The sequence below is a fragment of the Mesoplodon bidens genome (assembly GCF_964165515.1).
Source record: "Mesoplodon bidens genome assembly, chromosome: 2".
NCBI lineage: Eukaryota > Metazoa > Chordata > Mammalia > Artiodactyla > Ziphiidae > Mesoplodon > Mesoplodon bidens.
The window spans coordinates 160,151,738-160,172,577 of NC_138177.1; the positions used below are offsets into that span (position 1 = coordinate 160,151,738).

Sequence of the window (20,840 nt, forward strand, 5' to 3'; positions counted from 1 at the left end):
CCGCCCAGCGAGACCTGCCACTTCCTCCACACTTGCGTCTGACCAACCCTCCAAACCTTCCATACACGCTTGGATTTCTGACCCATGAAATGACTGTTTTCTTGCATTTGTGACTCTCAACCTTTTCCTTACCTTTAATAACTGAACATTTCTTAGACCTCACCCCTACACATACTCCAGCTTGTCTCCTAGAACTACCTGATTTCTTCTGTTTTGGCCTCCACCAAAATTTTGACCTCTGTCATCTGCAAGACAGAAGGTCCTCTAAATGCAATAGTGTGGAAAGACAACAGCTCCCAGCTCAAGATGGCACACGAAGCCCATGTATATAACTGCATCCTCTATGGTTCCCACGGAAATGACTAAAGGGACATGAAAACGGGAAATTAGGCAAGGGTGCCTTTCACATACAACTTAAAGGAATTTTTGCCAAATGGAATACCCCCCAAAAGGGGTCCATTTTGAGAAAGAGCCTGATCAAAGTGTAATTCACATAAGTGAATTGAAAGCCTGCCAGTGGATTAAGTGCTAGAAACCTCAAGGAAAGAATGCATCTGAGACCACCTAGCTCAGAGCAGCAGAGTCTGGAGCCAAGGACACACCACGGGGCTGTTGGCAGGGGCCAGATCTCAATCCAACTAGCTCTTCTGGAAGCGTACAGGGTCTGAGAAACCACACAGAGCCACAGTTCCCTCTCAACATGACTTTCTGGATTCTGCTTGGCTGTTGTTGGCAAGCTGGATAAAGCAGAGCAATGCCATGGCTGGCGCCTAACAAGAGTGGGCAAGCTCATTTGAGAAGAGGCTGCCACAATCATACACACACACACATGCACATGTACACACACATACACGTATATGCACTCTCCCTCACACACACAGGCTTTAGTACCATGAGCAGGAGAAGCTCCTACTATGGCCTCTTCTGGCTTAACTCTTCTGCTCCCCCTTAGGGGAGCTACTGGCTCTTTCCATTATCCATTTTTATTTTCCCTCTGTCATGGTGTGCCAACTGGAAAATGAACTGGATATGTGTGAATATTCAGTAGATCAGAAGAAGGGGACCTGTCTGAGGCGTCAGAGTTAATTGCCCCTCTGCAAGCAACAAAGAAAAAAAAATACTTTAAAAACATCTAATTTGTATTCTTAACAGGATTTGAGAGAATATTATATTTATGACACAAAAATAGGCAATAATGAAAACAGAGCAATCTGAGATGAGGAAAGATTGAATAGAGATGAAAAACATGATCACCCAATTAAAAAATGGAATGGAGGCAATGAACAGAAGATGGTAAACCACAGAAAAATGAAATCACTTTATTATAGGATAAATTTGAGAACTTCTCTCACATAATGAAATGAAAAAGAGAATTCTTTTATATTAATAAAATGCACAATCAATTCACAGTCAAACTTTATGTGCCAAATAACATAGCATGAATAAATTAAATAAAAATTGTTAGATACGTAAAAAATTTTAATAAAGTCACAGTCATTGTGGAAGATTTAATATACCTCTATTAGTCTCTGATGTATCACCTAGGTTAAAAATAAATAAGGATTTAGGTAGCTTGAATAATATAACAGAATAAATCCAAAGAAAGTAGAAGAAATACTTTTACAGATAAAAGCAAAAGTGACTGAAAAAAGAAAAAATTTTTAAATAGCAATTATCAACAAAACCAACTGGTTCTTTGAAAAATAGTAAAGTAGACAAAATTTACAGGACTGATCAAGGAATAAAGAAGCCACAAATATATAATTTTAAGAATGAAAAAGCAACATAGTCATAGACAAGGTAGAGATTATGAAAACAATAAGAAAATGTTTAGGAAAAAGCATAAGACAAAAAATCTGAAAGCTTAAATGAAAAGGAAATTTTTATAGATAATAGGTACTAATATCAAGAAAAAATACAAATCTGAATAAACCAATAACTATTTAAAACATTGGAATTGGGCTTCCCTGATGGCGCAGTGGTTGAGAGTCCACCTGCCGATGCAGGGGACGCGGGTTCGTGCCCCAGTCCGGGAAGATCCCACATGCCGCGGAGTGGCTGGGCCCGTGAGCCATGGCCGCTGAGCCTGCGCGTCCTGAGCCTGTGATCTGCAACTGGAGAGGCCACAACAGTGAGAGGCATGCATACCGCAAAAAAAAAAAAAAAAAAAAAAAAAAAATTGGAATTCTCCCGTATTCTCTCTCAAAGTCCCCAGACCTAGTCTATTTTACAGGTAAACTCACAAAACTTCAAGGAACAATTAATCCCTGCAATAATCAAACTGTGTCAGAAAAGAGAAAAGTTAGTATCCATCTCCCCACTCACTTTACTTAAATGGGACAAGTAGAAATATTGATATCAAACTGAATAAGGGCGGCATAGAGTATTAGTCCAGTTTCACTTATGATCATAGATCTAAAAATCCTAAATACAGTATCATGTTGAATCTAGCTGTGCATTAAAACAGAAATGACCAATGGGATGGATTCCAGGAAAGTAAGGATGTGTCAACATTACAAAAACTCCTAATTTTCTTTATTGGGCAACCCATATGAAATTGCCATTTTTGTAGGTCAAGAGCAGTCAAATATCAGCAGTTTCATCCTATAAACAGATTAGGAGAGAAAAATACATGATCCTGCCAATGTATCCCAAAACATCATGTGATGAAATTCAGTACTGATTCATGATTTTTAAAAATATCTCATAAAGCTATGGACAGAACTTTCTTAATCTAATAAAAATTTTCTGCCAACACGTATAGCAAACATTATACTTAGTGACAACTTCCTAAGGACTCGTAGTAAAGTCAGGAAAAACACCAGTTCTGCTACCACAAATAGTATTCAGATCCAAGCCACTGCAATCATACAAAGAAAAGAACAAAGAAACTATAACAATAAGAAGGGAATATCCAGATTGTCTCTTATTTGGAAAATATAGAACAACCAGCTGATAACCTATCAGACCAATAAGACAATTTAGCAGAGCTGCTGGTGTTTCTACAACAAATTCAAACATGTAATCAGAGGTGGGGAGAAGGTCTCATAATAGAAACAAAAACTATAAGACATCTAGGAATAAGCCTAACAAAAATGTGTATAATCTTTACTGAGAAAATTATAAAATTTTATACTGAAGGACATAAAACTAAAATAAATGCAGGGAGGTTTCATATTCAGGGCTGAACAAAGGCTATGAACAGGCAATTCACAGAAGAGGAAAGTAGAATTGATAAACATACAAAAAGATATTCCACTTCGGTGATAATCAGGAACATACAAATTAAAATGGGATACCATTTCACACCCATCATATTGGAAAATTTTAAAGTGCCTGAAAATATCAAGTGTTGGTGAAGATATACAGCAATGAAAGCTGTCATACGTTGCTAGTGAGAGATTAAATTGGTATTACTCTTTGGAGAGCAGTCTGACAACATCTAACAAAGTTGAAGATGTGCCTTCCATGTGCAACCCGCTTCTCTTCTCTGTTTGAGTTCTAGATATATGCCCTAGAGAAACTTGAGCACCTGTGTGTAAGCAGACATGCATGTAGCATTGTTCATAGGAATGTTACATTGAAACTGTGTGTTAAAAGCTATCCATTTAGCATATTCATTTTGAAGGCAGCCATCTTGCTGAACTGTCTTACTAGATGTAGTGGTATGTGCATATCAAAAATCAAGTTGTATGGGACTTCCCTGGTGGCACAGTGGTTAAGAATCCGCCTGCCAATGCAGGGGACACAGGTTCAATCCCTGGTCCGGGAGGATCCCACATGCCGCAGAGCAACTAAGCCCGTGTGCCTCAACTACTGAGCCTGTGCTCTAGAGCCCATGAGCCACAACTACTGAGCCTGTGTGCCACAACTACTGAAGCCTGTGTGCCTGGAGCCTGTGCTCCGCAACAGGAGAGGCCACCGCAGTGAGAAGCCCGCACAATGCAACGAAGAGTAGGCCCTGCGTGCCACAACTACAGAAAGCCCGTGTGCAGCAATGAAGACCCAACTCAACCAAAAATAAATAAATAAATAAATAAAATTGATTTGTACACCTTAAATATATGCAATTTTTATTCGTCTGTTACACTTCAATAAAGCTGAAAAAAGTGGAAACATACAATAGATAAAAAGAAAGAAAGAAGGTTAGATGTAATGGGTGTGTATAGATTCTCTTGGAGTTGTCAGGGGTAAATCCATCACCTGTATATAATGATGAACTGGACCATCAAAGCAATTTTCTTATGGACAAGCAATATTCTGTTAGGAAATAAATGTATACAAGGACCCAATTCCCAATATCAATAAAAATGCCCAGGAATACGTACAGAATTTTACTGAGAGATATAAAAGACAACTTGATTAAATGGAGCCAGATGTCATGTATGTGGATAGGAAGATTTAATATCATATAGATATGTTTTCTCTCTTATCAATCCAGGCATTTAATATTAGTCAGTCAGAATTATACAAGTTGTTTTGGGTCTTTTGGAGAGATTGGGGGGAGTTGTTTCTCTTAATTTGAGAAAATTCTTCTTGAGTTTATCTAAAAGAATAAACATGGGAAGACAGTTTTTTAAATTAAAAGAAGACATATGTGAGGGGACTCGCCCTACCAAATATTTAAATATATTACAAAGCTACAATAACTAAAACAGTTTAGATCATGCACAGGAATAGGCAAATAGATAACTGCAGTAGAATAGAAAGTTGAGCAAAAAAAATTTATATAACTATATATGTGATAAAGTTGGATTTAAAGTTGGTGATGGGTGGAATATTTACAAACAGGGTTTTGTTAAAAATGGCTAATCAACCAGGAAGAAAATGTATCTTATACCATATGCCAAAATTCCAGGTGGATTTACGAACAAAATTACTGAAAGAAAATATTGGTTTATTTATTTATCATACATTTGTTGAGTGCATCTTATGTGCCAGGGCACATATTCCACATATTCTGGACAATGACATGCGAATGATTATATTGTGGGTTGGGTTAATTTTATGATGGTAATTTCTACAGCTGTTTAAGTGCTGTTGTGGAAAAAATATTTAATGATTTGAAAAATATACACATTAAGTGAAAAAGCAGGTTTCCATATAGTATCTATAGTTTGATCTTGCTTTTATAAAAAAATAAATTTAAAAACTATATAAGGAAAGATATGCATAGAACGAAGCCTAGAAAGAGAGTCACCAAAATGTTATGAGTGCTGAAAGTTGCTTTCAGTTTCTTCATGCTTTTCTGTGTTATAAGTTTCCTGCAATGAATATTTTATCATAGTGACATATTGAGAACAAAAATATTCTTAATGAATTAAGATAAATTATGCTTTGAAATTAAGGAAAAAATCCTATTCCCATTATACTTTTATTAATTAACAACAATTTCTTAATACCATAATATATCCAGTGAGTGTTCAAATTTCCAATTATCTCATAAATGTAATATTTTTTAAATTTACAGTTTATTTAAATCAGGATCCAAAAAACTTGTACATATTGGATTAGTTGCCTCAAGTATTTTTTTAGCCTTTAGGTTTTACCTCCATCTCTTCTTTTTTACTCCCTTATAATTTATTTGTAACTTGTTTATTTGTAATGTATTCATTTCATATTTTCCTCTGTCCTCCATATTTCTTATAAGTTGGAAATTGGATACAATGGCTTGATCTGATTCAGGTTTGATGTTTTTTTGGCAAAATGACACCATAGGTATTGGTGTGTCTTCCATTAACAAGCACATGATGTCTGGTTGTCTCTCTTATTGTGATGTTAGCAAGTGTTGATGATTAATGCCTTGATCAGTTAATTAGAAAATATATGTTTTAATGGGTAAAACTATTTTTATAACAATCTGGATGCAGCGGTGAGCTGAACTCTTTGAACTGGTGTCATGTCTATGTCTGCTGGCACTCTGGAATTCTCCCAGTCTATCAGTGATATAAAACAATTGCACATAGGATCTGGAAACAGACTTTTGAAGCTCCCAGGGGCCTAAACAAATCTCTAATATAAAGCACTGTTAGCTTGAAGGATGGCTTCTTTTAGAAAGCTTTGCTTCATAAATAGTAGAATGGAAATATTGTTCCAATTTGCTGGCAGCTGGCACCACATCCTGTGCCATGCACAAGTATTCATCACCCACCCATAGATCCCATCTTTGATATTTACCAAAGCAACAGGGCGTCCTTCACTCAGTCACAAATTCTGTTGTTATTTGCACAATTATCTGGAAAGGAGCAGCAACCTCGGAACCTGGGGAGCCAGTTCATTAGTCTGATGCTTCTTGTCTTTGCTGGTGGTGCTCAGTAGTTCAGGGGACAGATGGGAGTCAGGGAAGCCAGATGCCTGCACGATTCCACCTGGCAAGCCTGCAGTCCCTCGCTGGAGCCCTCATTTTAGGAGGGAAGGGGCAGAGACTGAGCTTGGGGAAGGGGAAGATACCATGACACCTGACACGCTGGAGATTTTAACTCCATCCTGCTGGATCCTAGGGGTCATGTCCAGCAGAGTGTGAGACTGAGGCCACTGCCACAGTGGGGTGGGATTAGGGAGGAGGACGATTGTCTCATCTGGAAGGGCAGGATGGAGTGTTTAGCAATGCAGAAAAGTCTAATGCTTTCAGCTTGCCTGTCTGCAGAAACACATGGTTTGGGCACTCAGGCAGCCCCAACCTGGTCTCCCCCAAGCTGCTGAAGAGTAAGCTGGTGCCATCTGGAGGTTGGGGAGCTAAGACCAGATCTCCTCTGGAAAGGTTAGAACAGCAACCAGTTCCTAGAGATATGATTCACACCGAGATGAGCTGGGCACAGAAATGGTACCAAGTAGGCTAGTGGGGCTGATAACTCACCTGGTGGCAACTCCACTCTGCCCTCTTTCTTGCATCTGATGACTGACTGTCCCTCTAGCAGTTGTTATCAATGCTAAACTCTGGGAATGTGGGCTGTTGGGTGGGAAGCCCTTGTTCAAGATAAGGCCATGCTGATGATGTGGGGTTGGGGTCTCTCCCGTGTCCAGGTCTACGATGGCAACAACAACTCCGCCCGTTTGCTGGGGGTGTTCAGCCGCTCTGAGATGCTGGGGGTGACATTGAACAGCACATCCAGCAGTCTGTGGCTTGATTTCATTTCTGATGCTGAGAACACCAGCAAGGGCTTTGAGCTGCAGTTTTCCAGTAAGTCTTTTTCTCATCGGAGTGGACAGTGAAACCGGGCTTTCCCCGGTTCCACACACAGGGAGGCTGGGCTCTGGGACATCACCCATCAGTTAGTGGGTTTGATTTTTCTCTAACTGGTGTGAGCTTAGCTGACTGTTTCCCCTAAGACATTGTGCCCGTGATTTGGATAAGCTGCCACTTGGCATACAGCTCCATGGTTACACCTGTGAGTAACTTAGCTGAGAGTCACAGCACACCTTTGACTCACTAATCACCTTTTACTCACTAAAAATAATAAGCGCTGAGCCTTTGAATTAAAGCAACCAAAGATAGCCTTTCCTAATGGTGACATTTATAAACTAATGTTCAGCTACAGTCAGGTGTAAAAAATGCAAGCACTAATGTATAATTATGTTCTTTTTTACTACTCCCTAAAGAGTCGAGGCTTGATTCTTTCCCTTTTTTCCTGATTTTAACTTTCTCCTTTACTCCTGAGATTTCAAAAACAGAAAGCACCGAGGTTCATACACAGCCCCAGAGTACTTGGGATGACATCTCCATACTTCAGCTTCACAGCTATTTTATTCATTTATTTGAGCTTCTACTTGCCCAGTAGCTACAGAGCAATGTGCTTTTGTAGACTACTTTAAAAGCCAGTGAATATCCATCAACTGATAAATGGATAAGTAAAATGGGATATGTCCCTCCATACAATGGGATATTATTTGGCCATAGAGAAGGATCCAGTTCTGATCCATGCTACAGTGTGGGTGACCCTTGGACACATGATACGAAGTGAAAGAAGCCTGTCACAGTACATGTAGACACATGTATTGCATGAACCATTTATATGAACTGTCCAGAATAGGCAAATCCATAGAGCCAGAAGGAAAATTGTTAGTTGCCTGGGGATGAGGGAGTTGAAGGGAAATCACCTTCTCTTTGAGGTGATGAAAATGTCCTAAAGTCCTTGGCAATGTTAGTTGCACAACTCTGTGAATAAACTAAAAGACACTGAATTATACACTTTAGTTGGGGGAGTGTTTAGTATGTAAGTTATGTCTCAATAAAGCTGTTAAAATAAAAAAAAACCAATGAGTCTACTCAAGATTCCTCTTGCCTGGTTGTGTAGGGTCTGTGCCTGTTACAGCAGGCACATAAGTGGAAGAGGATTCAACAGAGTCATATTCAAATTCCGTTTCTATCATCTGAGATTGTGTGACTTTGGAACAATTTGTGTGACCTTCCCGAGTCAATACTCTCAGCTGTGCAATGCACACTTACCCCTCCCGGTAAGACTCCTGCTAGTTAACACAGGTGGCCACCGTGCCCTAGGAGCTCTGTGTAAGCTCACAGAGGTCTCCTTCTCCAGGCTCGTTCAATAGAGTGTATTTAAGCAGAACAAAATTGAGCTTTGAAACATACATTTAAAGTGACTTTTCCATATTACACTCTCCCATCAGACTGTCTCAGTTAACAAAATGGGAAGAGCAGCTCCCGCTACCAAAATGCTATGGGGTCAAACCAACAAAAAAAAAAATAGGAAATCCGGACCCTATACCTGAAAACTATTAAAAGCTGACCTGGGAGAAATAACTGAAGTCACTTACATATAGCAACAGGGAGAACGAACACTCAGTAACAGACCCTTACCTGAGCACAGCCATGTGACACCCCGAGGGGCGCCTCCATCAGGACCCAGGGGCATGTGCCGGGTGGCTTCCTTAAGGATGTGTGCTCTTGGTGGGGAGGTGGGGAGGGCAGGGTGTGGTTTGTGCCATGACACATCTTGATCACCCTTATCTCTTCTCTCGTCCCCAGGTTTTGAACTCATCAAATGTGAAGACCCAGGAACCCCCCAGTTTGGCTACAAGGTTCGCGATGGAGGCCATTTCGCAGGGAGCTCTGTGTCCTTCGGCTGTGACCCTGGATACAGCCTGCGGGGCAGCGAGGCGCTGCTGTGTCTGAGCGGGGAGCGCAGGACCTGGGACCGGCCGCTCCCCACTTGTGTCGGTAGGAGGCCTCTTGCTCTTCAGGTGACCCCCCTCGGATGTCCCCTAATCCCGAGTTCCCAGCTCTGGTCTCATTAAGGGTCTCCTGTTGGCCCTCACACTCCAGGGCCTTGGGGCCGTCTGAACCATCCTGTTCACCGGAGTCATGGCTGGCCCTGCCCACCCTTCCCCATGTCCTCACTCTCACACCTTATTACACCCGCATGACAGCGAGGCCAGGCGGTGGCTTGCCACTGTCATACATTTAGTGAGCGGGACCAGAGCCAGGTCATGCCCTCAGAATCATAATCCTCTGCTGGCGGAGAGGTGGGAGGGTCAGTTAGAAGGAAGAGGTGGACTTTTTGCCTGGTTCCAGAGGTTCCTGCAACACCAAGTCTCAGATGAGTCTCCAGCTCACTCTGGCCTCAGTTTCCCCATAGGCAAAATGGGGCTCATGCTCCCTTTTCCGGAATGTTGAAAGAAAGAGTCAGGTCATGAACTAACATCTATCTTGTTCTTGAGAAAGAGTCAGATCATGAGCTAGCATCTATCTCACACTTAGGAAAGAATAAGATAATGAACTAGCACCTTCTTAAGCCTGTGGTGCTTCCAGAATGTCAGCACAGGCTCTCTGGAAGCTTCATCCATGTGTCACAGGACAAGAGAAGCCTGGTCCAAGGCAGAAGTGGGAAATAGGCAACACCCGTCCTTCTGTCTGTGTGGCCTTTCCACCTCTCACCCCCTGCCTCACTGCGCTGTGACCCTCCCTGCTGACCAGGATTCCACCACGCTGCTTCGTCCTGTATCCCCAGCCCCGAACACCAGACCTTTCCCTCTCTCCATCTTCTGCCCCATGGCTCACAACCTCAGCATGGCTGTGCAGCTCTGGTTAATCTTATAAGGACAAAACATCCACCGGGAGAACGTTTAAGTGCCTACTAAGCGCCACCTGCCAGAATCCTCGCAGGTGCATGTTTGGGTATGTGCAGAGGCAGAGAAATAAAAAAGGAAAGAATAAAGCATTCTTCCTGCCCTTGGGGAGTCCATACCCTGGCAAGGAGAAGAGACACATAAACAGGTCATTATAATACAAGATAAGCACTGTAAAAAGAGTAAGTGCCATGGGCCTCCCTGGTGGCGCAGTGGTTGAGAGTCCGCCTGCCGATGCAGGGGATACGGGTTCGTGCCCCGGTCTGGGAGGATCCCATATGCCGCGGAGCGGCTGGGCCCGTGAGCCATGGCCGCTGAGCCTGCGCATCCGGAGCCTGTGCTCCGCAACGGGAGAGGCCACAACAGTGAGAGGCCCGCGTACCGCAAAAAGAAAAAAAAAAAAAAAAAAAAAAAAAAAAGAGTAAGTGCCAAAGTGTTGAGAGAATACGAGAAAGTTGTGCCTAGGAGGTGATATTTCAATTGAGACTTGAAAGGATGGGTAAACATCACACACAGTAGGGGAGGTAAGGGCGATATTCTTTTCCCCCAGGTGACTGCATGTTAACAGGACCTTCGACATTGTTACCCAACAGAGGGTCTAAAGGTGAGGATTTCAAACCTGACTGTGGATAGATAGATCAGGACAGTGGCCTCTAGAATTTTCCTCTGTCTGCTCAAGTAGACCTCATCCACAGGCATGCCCCGTCCCTTTCTCCCTGCTTCCCTGTTTTTGTCCCCTTGTTTCATTCATGTGCCAGGCCCTCTGCCAGGCACTGGGAATACAGGGAAAAGCAGATCCCAGGCCAGTGAGGGAGACCCAGGCATAAACAGACAACAGCATGATGCCATAGGCAAGCCAAAGCAAACGAAATGTGAAGGAGGTGATGATTCACACTGCAAGACAATTATTTGCTTTGCAAAAAAGCTCCATCCTAACTAAGGTCCTTCTGAGTATCTAATCTGCCAGTTGGACCAAACTTAGAGAATCCACTCAAGCAGTGCTAGTGAGAGTACTTATACTTTGAACCTCGGAGGGCTTCCCCACCGAGACTCCCTCAGGCCCTACGCAGGGGAGGGAGGCTGTGTAGTTGGGATTATGTGTGTATAGTTTTACACATGTCGTGTTGTGATGGATTTGATCGTGGTCTACCAGAAATGACTACTACAGCTGAAACATCCAGCTGTTTTCTTTGTGGATGAGTGGATGCTACAGCCCAAACGAAGCAGCCAGGGCCGTAGGGTGGAGATAAGGGAGAAGACCAGAAAGACGAGAGTCTTAGGGTCTTGTTGGTAAATCTGCTGCATGCCAGCCACCTGGCTCCCCCTGCCCCCCTTTCTGTCGCCAGAGAAAGTGACCACTGAGGAAAGAGCAGTCGTGTCCCCGAGGAAGTGCTGCTGGTGCCCCTGCCTCCAAACACTTGCCTCTGGGAAGCAGGAGGGGCTGTTCCATCAGGAATACAGAAGGAAGCTCCAGCCCAGGGCAGGGATAATGTCCTGCCCCGTTTCTAGCTGCCTCTGCTATTTGTGGAGCCAGAAAGGCTTCCTCCCCACAACTTACAGCTCATCCTCCCACCCACACCCTGCTCCCTGCGACTGGCCCGTCCAGCCCGACATCTCTCATTCAGGTTGGCATCTCCCACCCCAACGTCAACACGGGGGGTAGTTACGCAGGAAGAAAGGGCCCGGTCTCGTGCGCAGGCTTACTGCAGAGGACCCCTCCCCCACCCTGCCTTAGTGGGCCCGGGTCAAGCCATGGGGCCCAAGAGACGCTTGATGGGTCCTTTGTAGCAACAGATGAAGGTCAGTCTCCCATGTGTGACTTTGACCCCCTCATCTCCTACTTCTAAGATCTTGCTTAATCAGATCTTTCCTAAAAAGCTTTGCAACAAATCTCTTCATTTTCTCTCATGCTCCCTTGATTCAGACCCTTCATAATAATTTGCCTGGGAAGCAGTAAGCTTCTCTCGTTCATTTGATCATCCACCCACCTGTTCATTCAATAAACACTTGTTAAAGCATCTGTGATGTGCCAGACACCATGCTAGGCACTTGATGTACAAATATAAGTAAGACAAGTTTCCTGCTGCTGAGGAGTGAAGGAGATAGATTTTAATAACCTGTTACACGTCTGTGATAAAAACTGGTTCGTGTTATAATGGAGACACAAAAGAGGATAGTGTCAGCTCGATGTGAGGAGGAGAGGGTGTCACAAAGGTTTCATGGGGAAGATGCTGGCCGACTTGTCAGTCCAAGGAGAGGCCTGAAGAGGCCCAGTGTGCCTGGGCTTGTGGAGTTTATCACACTTGGCTGGACCAAGGGGTGCCAGAACGGGGCCAGAAAAGGCCAAAGGGAGCCTCTCTGGGGGACTTGATGGGCTCTCCTAAGGAGCTTGGACTTCACTCTGGGAAAGAGGGTTTAAAGCAAGCAGTGATGTGGCCAGTTTGTATTTTAGAAAGGTCCTTCTGGTGGCACTGCTGAGGGGGACGCAACTCTGCCACCCTAGAGATGGTAAGGGCCTGAGCCACGACTCTACCAGTGGGGGCAGAGGGGGGGCAGGTGTGAAAAGCATCCCAGAGGTTCAGGCCCTGGGGCTCAGAGGCAGATTAGACAAAGGGAGGAAGAAGGCCAGGAGGATCACCGGCTTCTGTACCTGGAGGGCTGCTCTGATGGGGAGATGGACCTCTTCACCGGTGCCCTGCCTCTAGGTCCACCCCTCTGCTCCCCTTCACACTACTACAGGAGCATTCTCTCTAATGTGTAAAGGGCACTAGTGTGTAAAGTGATCCAATTACTCTCGTGCATAAACACGGCGGTTCTGTGCAGTGCCCTTCGATGAACGATGCTCGCCCAGCTTTCCAGCCTGCCTCCCTCCAGGCGCCATCTCATACCCCGTCCCCCAAGCTGCCGTGCTGTTTCCCACCCCCAAGGAAGTTCGCAGTACTCTTCCCTGTCGGCCTCCCCAGCCTACGCCTCCCACCCACCCGCCCGCCTCTCCCTGCCCTGCGCTGGAGGAAACTGATCACCTCCTCCTCTGTGCTGCCACTTGCCGTGAAGGTGCATCTGTCAGGGTGCAGGGCACACACTGTGGCCGCCTCTTCCTCCAGGTCTCCAGAGGAAGGACGCCATGCCTTGTGCTCCTGGCACATGACACAGGCCCAGTTCCTGTCAGTGACCAGGTTCAAATGTCTGTACCTTCTCAGGAGACCTCAAAGAGTCTGGTCACAGAGTGGGCCATCAGCCCTACCCCTGGGGACCTTTTTTTTAATAGCTTTAATGAAACAGACTTCACATACCATACAGTTGGCCCATTTAAAGTGTACCACTCGGTGCTTTTTAGTGTATTCACAGGGTTGTACACCCATCACCACAATCTAAGTTTTGAACATCTTGTCTCCCCAGAAGGAACCCTATACCCGTTAGCACTCCCTCCCACTGCCACTCCTCTTCAGGCCTTGGCAACTACAAATGTACTTTCTGTCTTTGTAGATTTATCTGTTCTAGATATTTTATATAAATAGAAACACACAATATGTGGCTTTTTGCGCCTGGCTTCTCTAACACAGCATAATGTTTTCAACATTATGTTCATTCACATTGTATCGTGTGTCAGTACCTCATTCTTTTTTATGATCAAGTAATATTCCATTGTACGGGTATACCACATTTGTTAATCTGTTCAACAGTTGATGGACATTTGGGTCATTTCCCTTTTTTGGATATTATGAATAATGCTGCAATGGTCATTCGTGTACAAGTTTTCATCTGAACATACGTTTTCGTTTCTCTTGAGCAAAATTGCTGGGGTCATAGGGCAACATTTTGAGGACCTCTATAGGAAACTGCTTTCCAAAGCAGCTGTGCCATTTTGCACTCCCACCAGCAATGTCTGAGGGTTCCAGTTTCTCCACATGCTCACCTACACGTTAGTTAGTCTGTCTTTTTTTTTTTTTTTTTTTTGCGATACGTGGGCCTCTCACTGTTGTGGCCTCTCCCATTGCGGAGCACAGGCTCCGGACGCGCAGGCTCAGCGGCCATGGCTCACGGGCCCAGCCGCTCCGCGGCATGTGGGATCTTCCCGGACCGGGGCACAAACCCGTGTCCCCTGCATCGGCAGGCGGACTCTCAACCACTGCGCCACCAGGGAAGCCCAGTCTGTCTTTTTGATTATAACCATCCTAGAAGTTATGAAGTGGGATCTCACTGTGGTTTTGATTTACATTTCCCTAGTGACTAATGATGTCACACATCTTTTCCTGTGTTTATTGGCCATTTGTATACTTTCTTTGCAGAAATGTCTATTCAAAGGCTTTGCCAATTTTTTAACTGAACTCTGTCTTTTCATTGTTGAGTTGTAAGGGCTTTTGTAGATCCTGGATACAGGTCTCGTCCAAGGGCCTTTCACTATGCTGCGCTCAGCCACCTGAAATGAATGAGAGGGACCCTGGCACACAGGCTGGAGGAGCCAGTGGGTGGCTGCTGTGAGCACAGGTCACCCCCCTGAAGCTCACTCTTCTGGGATTTCTTTCAGCCGAGTGCGGCGGGACGGTGAAAGGAGAGGAGTCGGGGCAGGTGCTGTCACCCGGGTATCCAGCGCCCTATGAACACAACCTCAACTGCATCTGGACCATCGAGGCCAATGCCGGCTGCACCATCGGGTAAGTGCCAGGGCCAGCAGAGGAGCCATTGCCAGCCGTTCAGGGGAATCATCATCAGTCCACCAGCCAGTGGCTGGCCCTGCCCACCTCACCTGGAGGCCCTGGTGAGCAACAGTGGTTGCTATGACCCCAGGCTCAGGCCGGGGCCCATGGAAAACCTGAAAAGGCCAGCCTCGGCATCACAGGGCTGCAATCCAAGTTCAGACAATTCACTGGCCTAGGCAGTACGGTGTCCACACAGTAGCTGAGGGCATAGGCATGAATCCCAGCCCAGCCATTTGCCATTTGTAGGACTTTGGGTAAGTTTCTTCTCCTCTCCTTCTGTGGCGTATGAGTTATAATATTGGCTTCTCGGGGTAAAGCATCTAACAGAGACACTGCAGGTAATGTACTCAGCACAGTGCTTGAAACATACTAACTATTTATTCATGGTTCGGTGGTTATTTCTCTGATGGTAGTAAAGGTCAGTTTAGAACTGTATGACCCTAGATTGCTTCCCTTTCTCAATCTGAGTTTCTACATCTGTAAAATGGGAACAAAAATGCTTGTGATTTAGAGTTGTGGAAGGAATAGTCAGAAAAGCCCAGCATACTGTCAGGTACTGTGTACATATTCCCTCAAAATGTAACTTCCTTTCCATGTACATGCTTGACTAACAGCAGTTACTTTTTGGAGTTCCAAAGAGTCAGAGAAGAAAGGAGCTTTACCATTTATTGAGCACAGGGCCTGGCACACGTAATGTCTTATTAACTCTTCACAGTAGCCCTGGTAATACGAATAGTAAGCCCTAAAAATAAATAGACATTCTTATTACTCCCATTTTATAGATGAGAGAACTGAGATTCCAGGAGAATGCATAGTGTGTCTAAGCTCACACAGTGAATCAGAAAGCTGGGGCGTGGATCCAGGTCTTTCTGAATCTTCGCACCAGATGCTGCTGCTGGCAAACTGGGTTCAAAGGAGCTGTGAGGAAAAGAGGAGGTTGGCGTGGCAGGATGGATGAGGTATGGAAAGAGAATTGAACCAGGCAGTTGGAGCGGGAATGGTCTGGCTGGAGTGGGGAATGCATGTGGAAAGGAATGGGAGACAGACCGGGTTAGGAAGCAGCCTGCTTACGGAGGATTCTAAATGCCAGGAGACAAGAGGGAGCCGTGGAAGTTTCCTAAGCAGGGTTATTTACAGTGGGGAGAGCTCATGGGAAGAAAACCAGTCAAAAGTCTGTCACAATAATCCAGGGATGAACTGTTGAGACTTTGGAAGAGTGGGGAGTCAAGACAAGGGGCAGAAGTGTGGCTAGGAGAGGTTCCCTGCCCTGGCGAGGTCTCCGTGAAGGGGAACTGGCTGAACGGGTGTGTTGCGGCCAGAGATACAGCTGTTTGCACATTCGCTGATGTACACATGGTCTTAGACCCAGTCCAATTAAAGAAATGTATGAAGTGTTTGCCACGTGCAAGTTTTTGAGCTCGGCCCTGTACAAAATGAGGTCAGCAGAGCTCTTGGGGGTTTTGTGTTAAATACAAAAATTCATCCCACACTGCTGCTGGAATCAGTTTCTGGAAGCGTGCCCGATCAGCTCACACTCTAACTAGAACCCTTGCATGGCACCCATGCTTACAGGAGCTGAACATCTTATCCTGGTTTTCAAGGCTGTCAGGACTTCAACCCACCTCCCAACCTTATTTCCCACCACTTCTCTTCAATGACAAAGCTGCATTGCTAGTGGCCCCTGTAGGTGTACTCATGGCCGTGCTCGGCGCCTTGGTTTCCACTCTGCCCTCCCCGGAATGCCCCCCTCCCTCCAAAGGCTTATGTCTTCAACTCTCGCTCCCTCAAAGTCAAGTGCACATGTCAGCTCACCCAGGAAGTCTCCCCCAGTCCACTCACAGGAGACTCCTAGGAGTCCCTTCTCCGCTTCTGCGTTCCCATTGCCCATGGCCTGTAGTTCCCTTGTGACACTGACCACTCTTCTCCTCCATTTATGCTCCTGCTTTAGCTCCCCAGCCAGAGCCACGCTCTCTGCCCGATTCATCTTCACAAGTCTCCTGGCTCTCAGCACAGTGGCAGAGGCTTAACAAGTGGCAAGCGTTGAATGAATGAATGAATGAATGAAACAAGCAGGACCCAGATATAAAGGTCGTTTTATGACTAGCAGATCCATGAAGGTCCCTCAGTAAATAGTAAATGAACAATGAATTCATCACAGGTGTCTCCATATGCACATCAGGAGGTTTTCCCACGTTCCCACCTTGCACGTTACTCATTCATTCATTCGTTCCTCCATGTAATAGCTGTCTGTTGAATACATGGCAGTGCCTGTGGGAGACACTGGCGTTGCCCAGATGAATAAGACCATGGCCGCTGTTGGCAAAGAGGAGATGTGCGTGTACACAGAGCGAGGTGGTGGAAGGAGGGGGCAGGGGACTGAGCAACAGGACAGGAGACCAGAGAGGCTATCCTGGAAATGAAAACACCAGAGGAAGCGTGTAGGATGGAGAGGAGTTGCTGGGTAGCCAAGGAAGAGGCTTGGCAGCACAGAAGGGCCTACTAGGCAGAAGAGGTGACGCAGGGTGTGCGGGCTCAAGGAGCTGGTCCCCATGGCTGGAGCATCACCTGAGATTTGGTGGAGGGGTGGGCCATGGTGAGGGATGAAACTGGTGGAGCAGGCTGCATGCGGCCAGAGCGCAGAGGACCGTGGTGGCCATGATGCTGGGTTTGACCCTGTCCTGGCAGCCTTGTGGAGAAGGGGACAGATGGGGTCTGGGACCCCAGTGAGGAGGAGGCCGTCTCCAGAGTGTCGTCGGGATGAGGAGACCTGAACCCTGCCAGTGGCGATGGGATGGAGAAGAAGGGACGAGTTCAGGAGACATTTAAGGAGTCACCCAGCCGGTCTCACTCCCCTCAAGAAATGTGGAAACTGAGATTTCTTCTGTTTCCCTATTTTTTGTTGTGCAACATACAATATGTAAAATAGAAAAGTCGAACAGTACGCCGAGCACCTGCTTACCTCCCACCTAGACTCAACTACTGTGAATATTTGCCCTCTTTCTTTTTTTTTCTCTCTGTCCCTTTTTTTTTTTTCTTTTTTGGCTGAATCACACAAAGGTAACTGTAGACATCCTGTCACTTCTTGCCTAAGTACTTGGGCGTGCATCTCCTCCATGACGTAGTAACCTTAGCACACCCATGACATGCGACATCAGTCCCCGGGAATTCAGGTTTAGGAGAAGGGTGGGAGGAGAACCGAGAGATCTCAGAGCGGCTGACAGGGAGAGCACAAGAATTCAGTGATGGCATTTCTGGGCAGACGTGAGGACTGTTATCACTTACAGGAATGATGGGTGTGGGGTGGGCTGGAGGGGACAGCAGAGCATCCCTTCCTAGCCCTCCGGAAGAGAGGATCGAGACAAATAGAGGAAATATTCTCTCCAGGGATAGAAAGAACTATAGAGGGGGCCTGCTGGGTGTGTGTGTGAGGACCCCGAGGTGGGGAATGGTGGGGAGAGGATGAAAGTAACCTCAGCCCTCGATTGGGAAGGCTTCTTGGAGCCACACAACCTCAAAGGAGCCGATGCCACATGAGCAGAGGCTGCACAGAGAGTGGCCAAAAGATGGGGATGGAGTGATGGGACACTTTCGCCTTCCTCCTGCGGTCCCTCCACCCTAGGCTGCCGTGCCAGCCAGCGTCTGCCCCGTCCACACGCACATCTGTGCTCTAGCGTGTTCTCTCCCTCCCCTCCTTTCTCTCCCTCACCGCCCCCCATACCCCGCCACCCCACCCCTGGAATCACCAGCCACAAAGTTAAGGGAATTTGTAATCAGATAGGATTCAGACAAACACAAAAAAGCCCCTTTTGTGTCTGTGCCCTTATTCAGAGTAAGACTTAGTTATTATTTTTTAAGTGAGAATTTCTTTATGGAATTTTTCTTTATAAAAAAGAGACACTCATTTTAAAAAATTCAAAGTACAAACCATAAAGAAGTTTATAAAGTAGAAATCATTGTCTTACTCTTCTCCTCTGCACACCCTACGTAAGATAGCCATTGATATCCATTTGTTCAACTTCCTCTTTTAGGTGTTTTGTATGCCATCGTATACAGAAAGCAAATGCAATAAGCATGCTTGCTAAAACAAGATCACCTCTTGAGTGGCTCAGTAACTTGCTTTTTGTCTTATCCTTTACTCATATATCATCATCTTATCCTCTCAGTCTATATAGATCAGCCTCATCCTGGTTGATGGTTACAGGGAATTCTGTTGTCTGTACAACCATAATTTATTTAACTACTTCCCTATTGATAAAGTGAATATTTTCAGTTTTTCGCCCCAGTAAACATCCTTACACATGAAGCTTTGAACAGCTGTCCAATTAGTTCCTTAGGATATGTTCTTAGAAGGCAAATTTTGATGCATGACCTCAAATTTCCCTCTAGCTATTGCAGCAATTTACACATCTACCAAAAGCCTGCTTCCCTACCCAGCATCACTTTATGTTGTCAATCCTGGCCGTGTTAACCAGTTTGAAGGGCAAGATGGTATTTAATTGCCTTTGCTGCTTCAAGCTCTTTGTATATTTTTCTATGGGGGAGTTTATTTTTTCTCATATAGACTGTTCAGCTGGGTTTATTTGTAGTCTATAATTTTAGGTTAGATTTCTTTTCAACCTGAGTATTTAAGAATGTCTTAAAAGTTACTAAGTTATATAATTTGTATGATTTTTAAATCAGTTCCACTTTTACTGCATTGTGCCCTTGTTACTTTTTGAATTTTTTCTTACTTATGTTCTATGTATATTTGAAGAAAGGGAAAAGAGTTCAGGGATTTATACATTTCTTTTACATCCAATGTATTATGCTTTCTTTCAAACAAAGTATATTATGCTTTTTATTGCTTTTTTTTATTTTTAACTCTTCCTTTTTTTAGTTGATTTGATTTAATTTGCTCCGTTTCTCCTCTGGTGATTTGAAAGATCTATATCCCATTTGCATTCTGCCAGTGGTCTTGTGTTTTCATTAATTTTGCTTTCAACAGTATTTATTATTCCTCCCTGTTATTCCTCCCTCTTTATTTTGGAAATCTTGTTTTGGTTTTCGTTTTTATTTCAAGAAAACTGCACGTTTTGTTTTCAGATTGCTCTTGACAGCTTACTTTTGTTTTTATCAATGCATTACCATCTTGCATCTCTCTGAGGACAGTACTTATGTTTTGTTTTACAACAGCTCCTGTTTTTCCCCGCATCGACTGCGTCCTGCAGTTGGGCCATTTGGGCTAATCATTCAGCTGGATTCCTTTGAAGAGCTGACTATCTTTATGTCCCAGTTGTCCTCCCAGTTGTCATTCATTCAGTATCAAGTTGCAGCTGAGAGCCAGACTCGGCCACCACACTACCTACCACTCTTATTCTCTCTGTAGCTTGGGAAGCTCCTCAAGCAGGCACCCTGTGTGCCTCAGTTCTCTTCTCTGTAACACGGTGATTAAAATAGTACCTACCACTTGAGGCTGCCGTGAGGATGAAGTGAGCTAACGTATCTGAACACTTAGAACGGTGCCTGGGATGTAATTCCCAAATGTGAAGAACCCCCTCCATGAGCTGTAGGTGGTTGTTCATTTGACCCAGATGGGCATCCCAGAGCACAGCAGGTGATAGGTCACCCCTTAGATCACAGATGGTGGGTGCCGTGCTGTTGGTGGGGGCAGGTGTCAAGCAGGTCTTTCCCTTGGGTGTGCCAGATGGGAGGGGATGTGCGACAGCCCACAGGCCAGTCCATGAGACTGTCCCCGGGGGCGCAGACAGAAGGCTTGCAGATGCCTCCCAGCACCCTGCTCAGCCTCGACCAAGCATTAGAGGCAACGGGAGGGATCCATGGTTGCCTCACCCCAGCAAGCTGGGCAAAGAGAGTCCCTTTCCAGGAGTGCCCGGGGGGACGGTGGGTGGCTACAGGGATTCACATTCAGGCTGAACCCTGGGTGGGGCCCAAGCAGGAAACTGGACCCTTCCTGGGTGTGCACAACAAGGGTGGGCTGGCTGTGAGACCATGCCCTTGAACGTGGGCATGGGGGGGTGGGGGGGTGGCCTACAGCATTTGGCAAGTGTTTCTCCCTGA

The 20,840-nt window shown here is 45.4% G+C and overlaps 1 protein-coding gene across 1 annotated transcript in view; it reads left to right on the top strand.

Moving 5' to 3' along the window:
• The window catches only part of CSMD2 (CUB and Sushi multiple domains 2), a 675,416-nt gene that overhangs the window by 464,910 nt on the left and 189,666 nt on the right, over positions 1–20,840 (top strand). Inside the window, 3 exon segments of the mRNA XM_081223918.1 lie at positions 7,024–7,180; positions 8,984–9,175; positions 14,612–14,738. Coding sequence (XP_081080044.1) covers positions 7,024–7,180; positions 8,984–9,175; positions 14,612–14,738 — 476 coding nt within the window.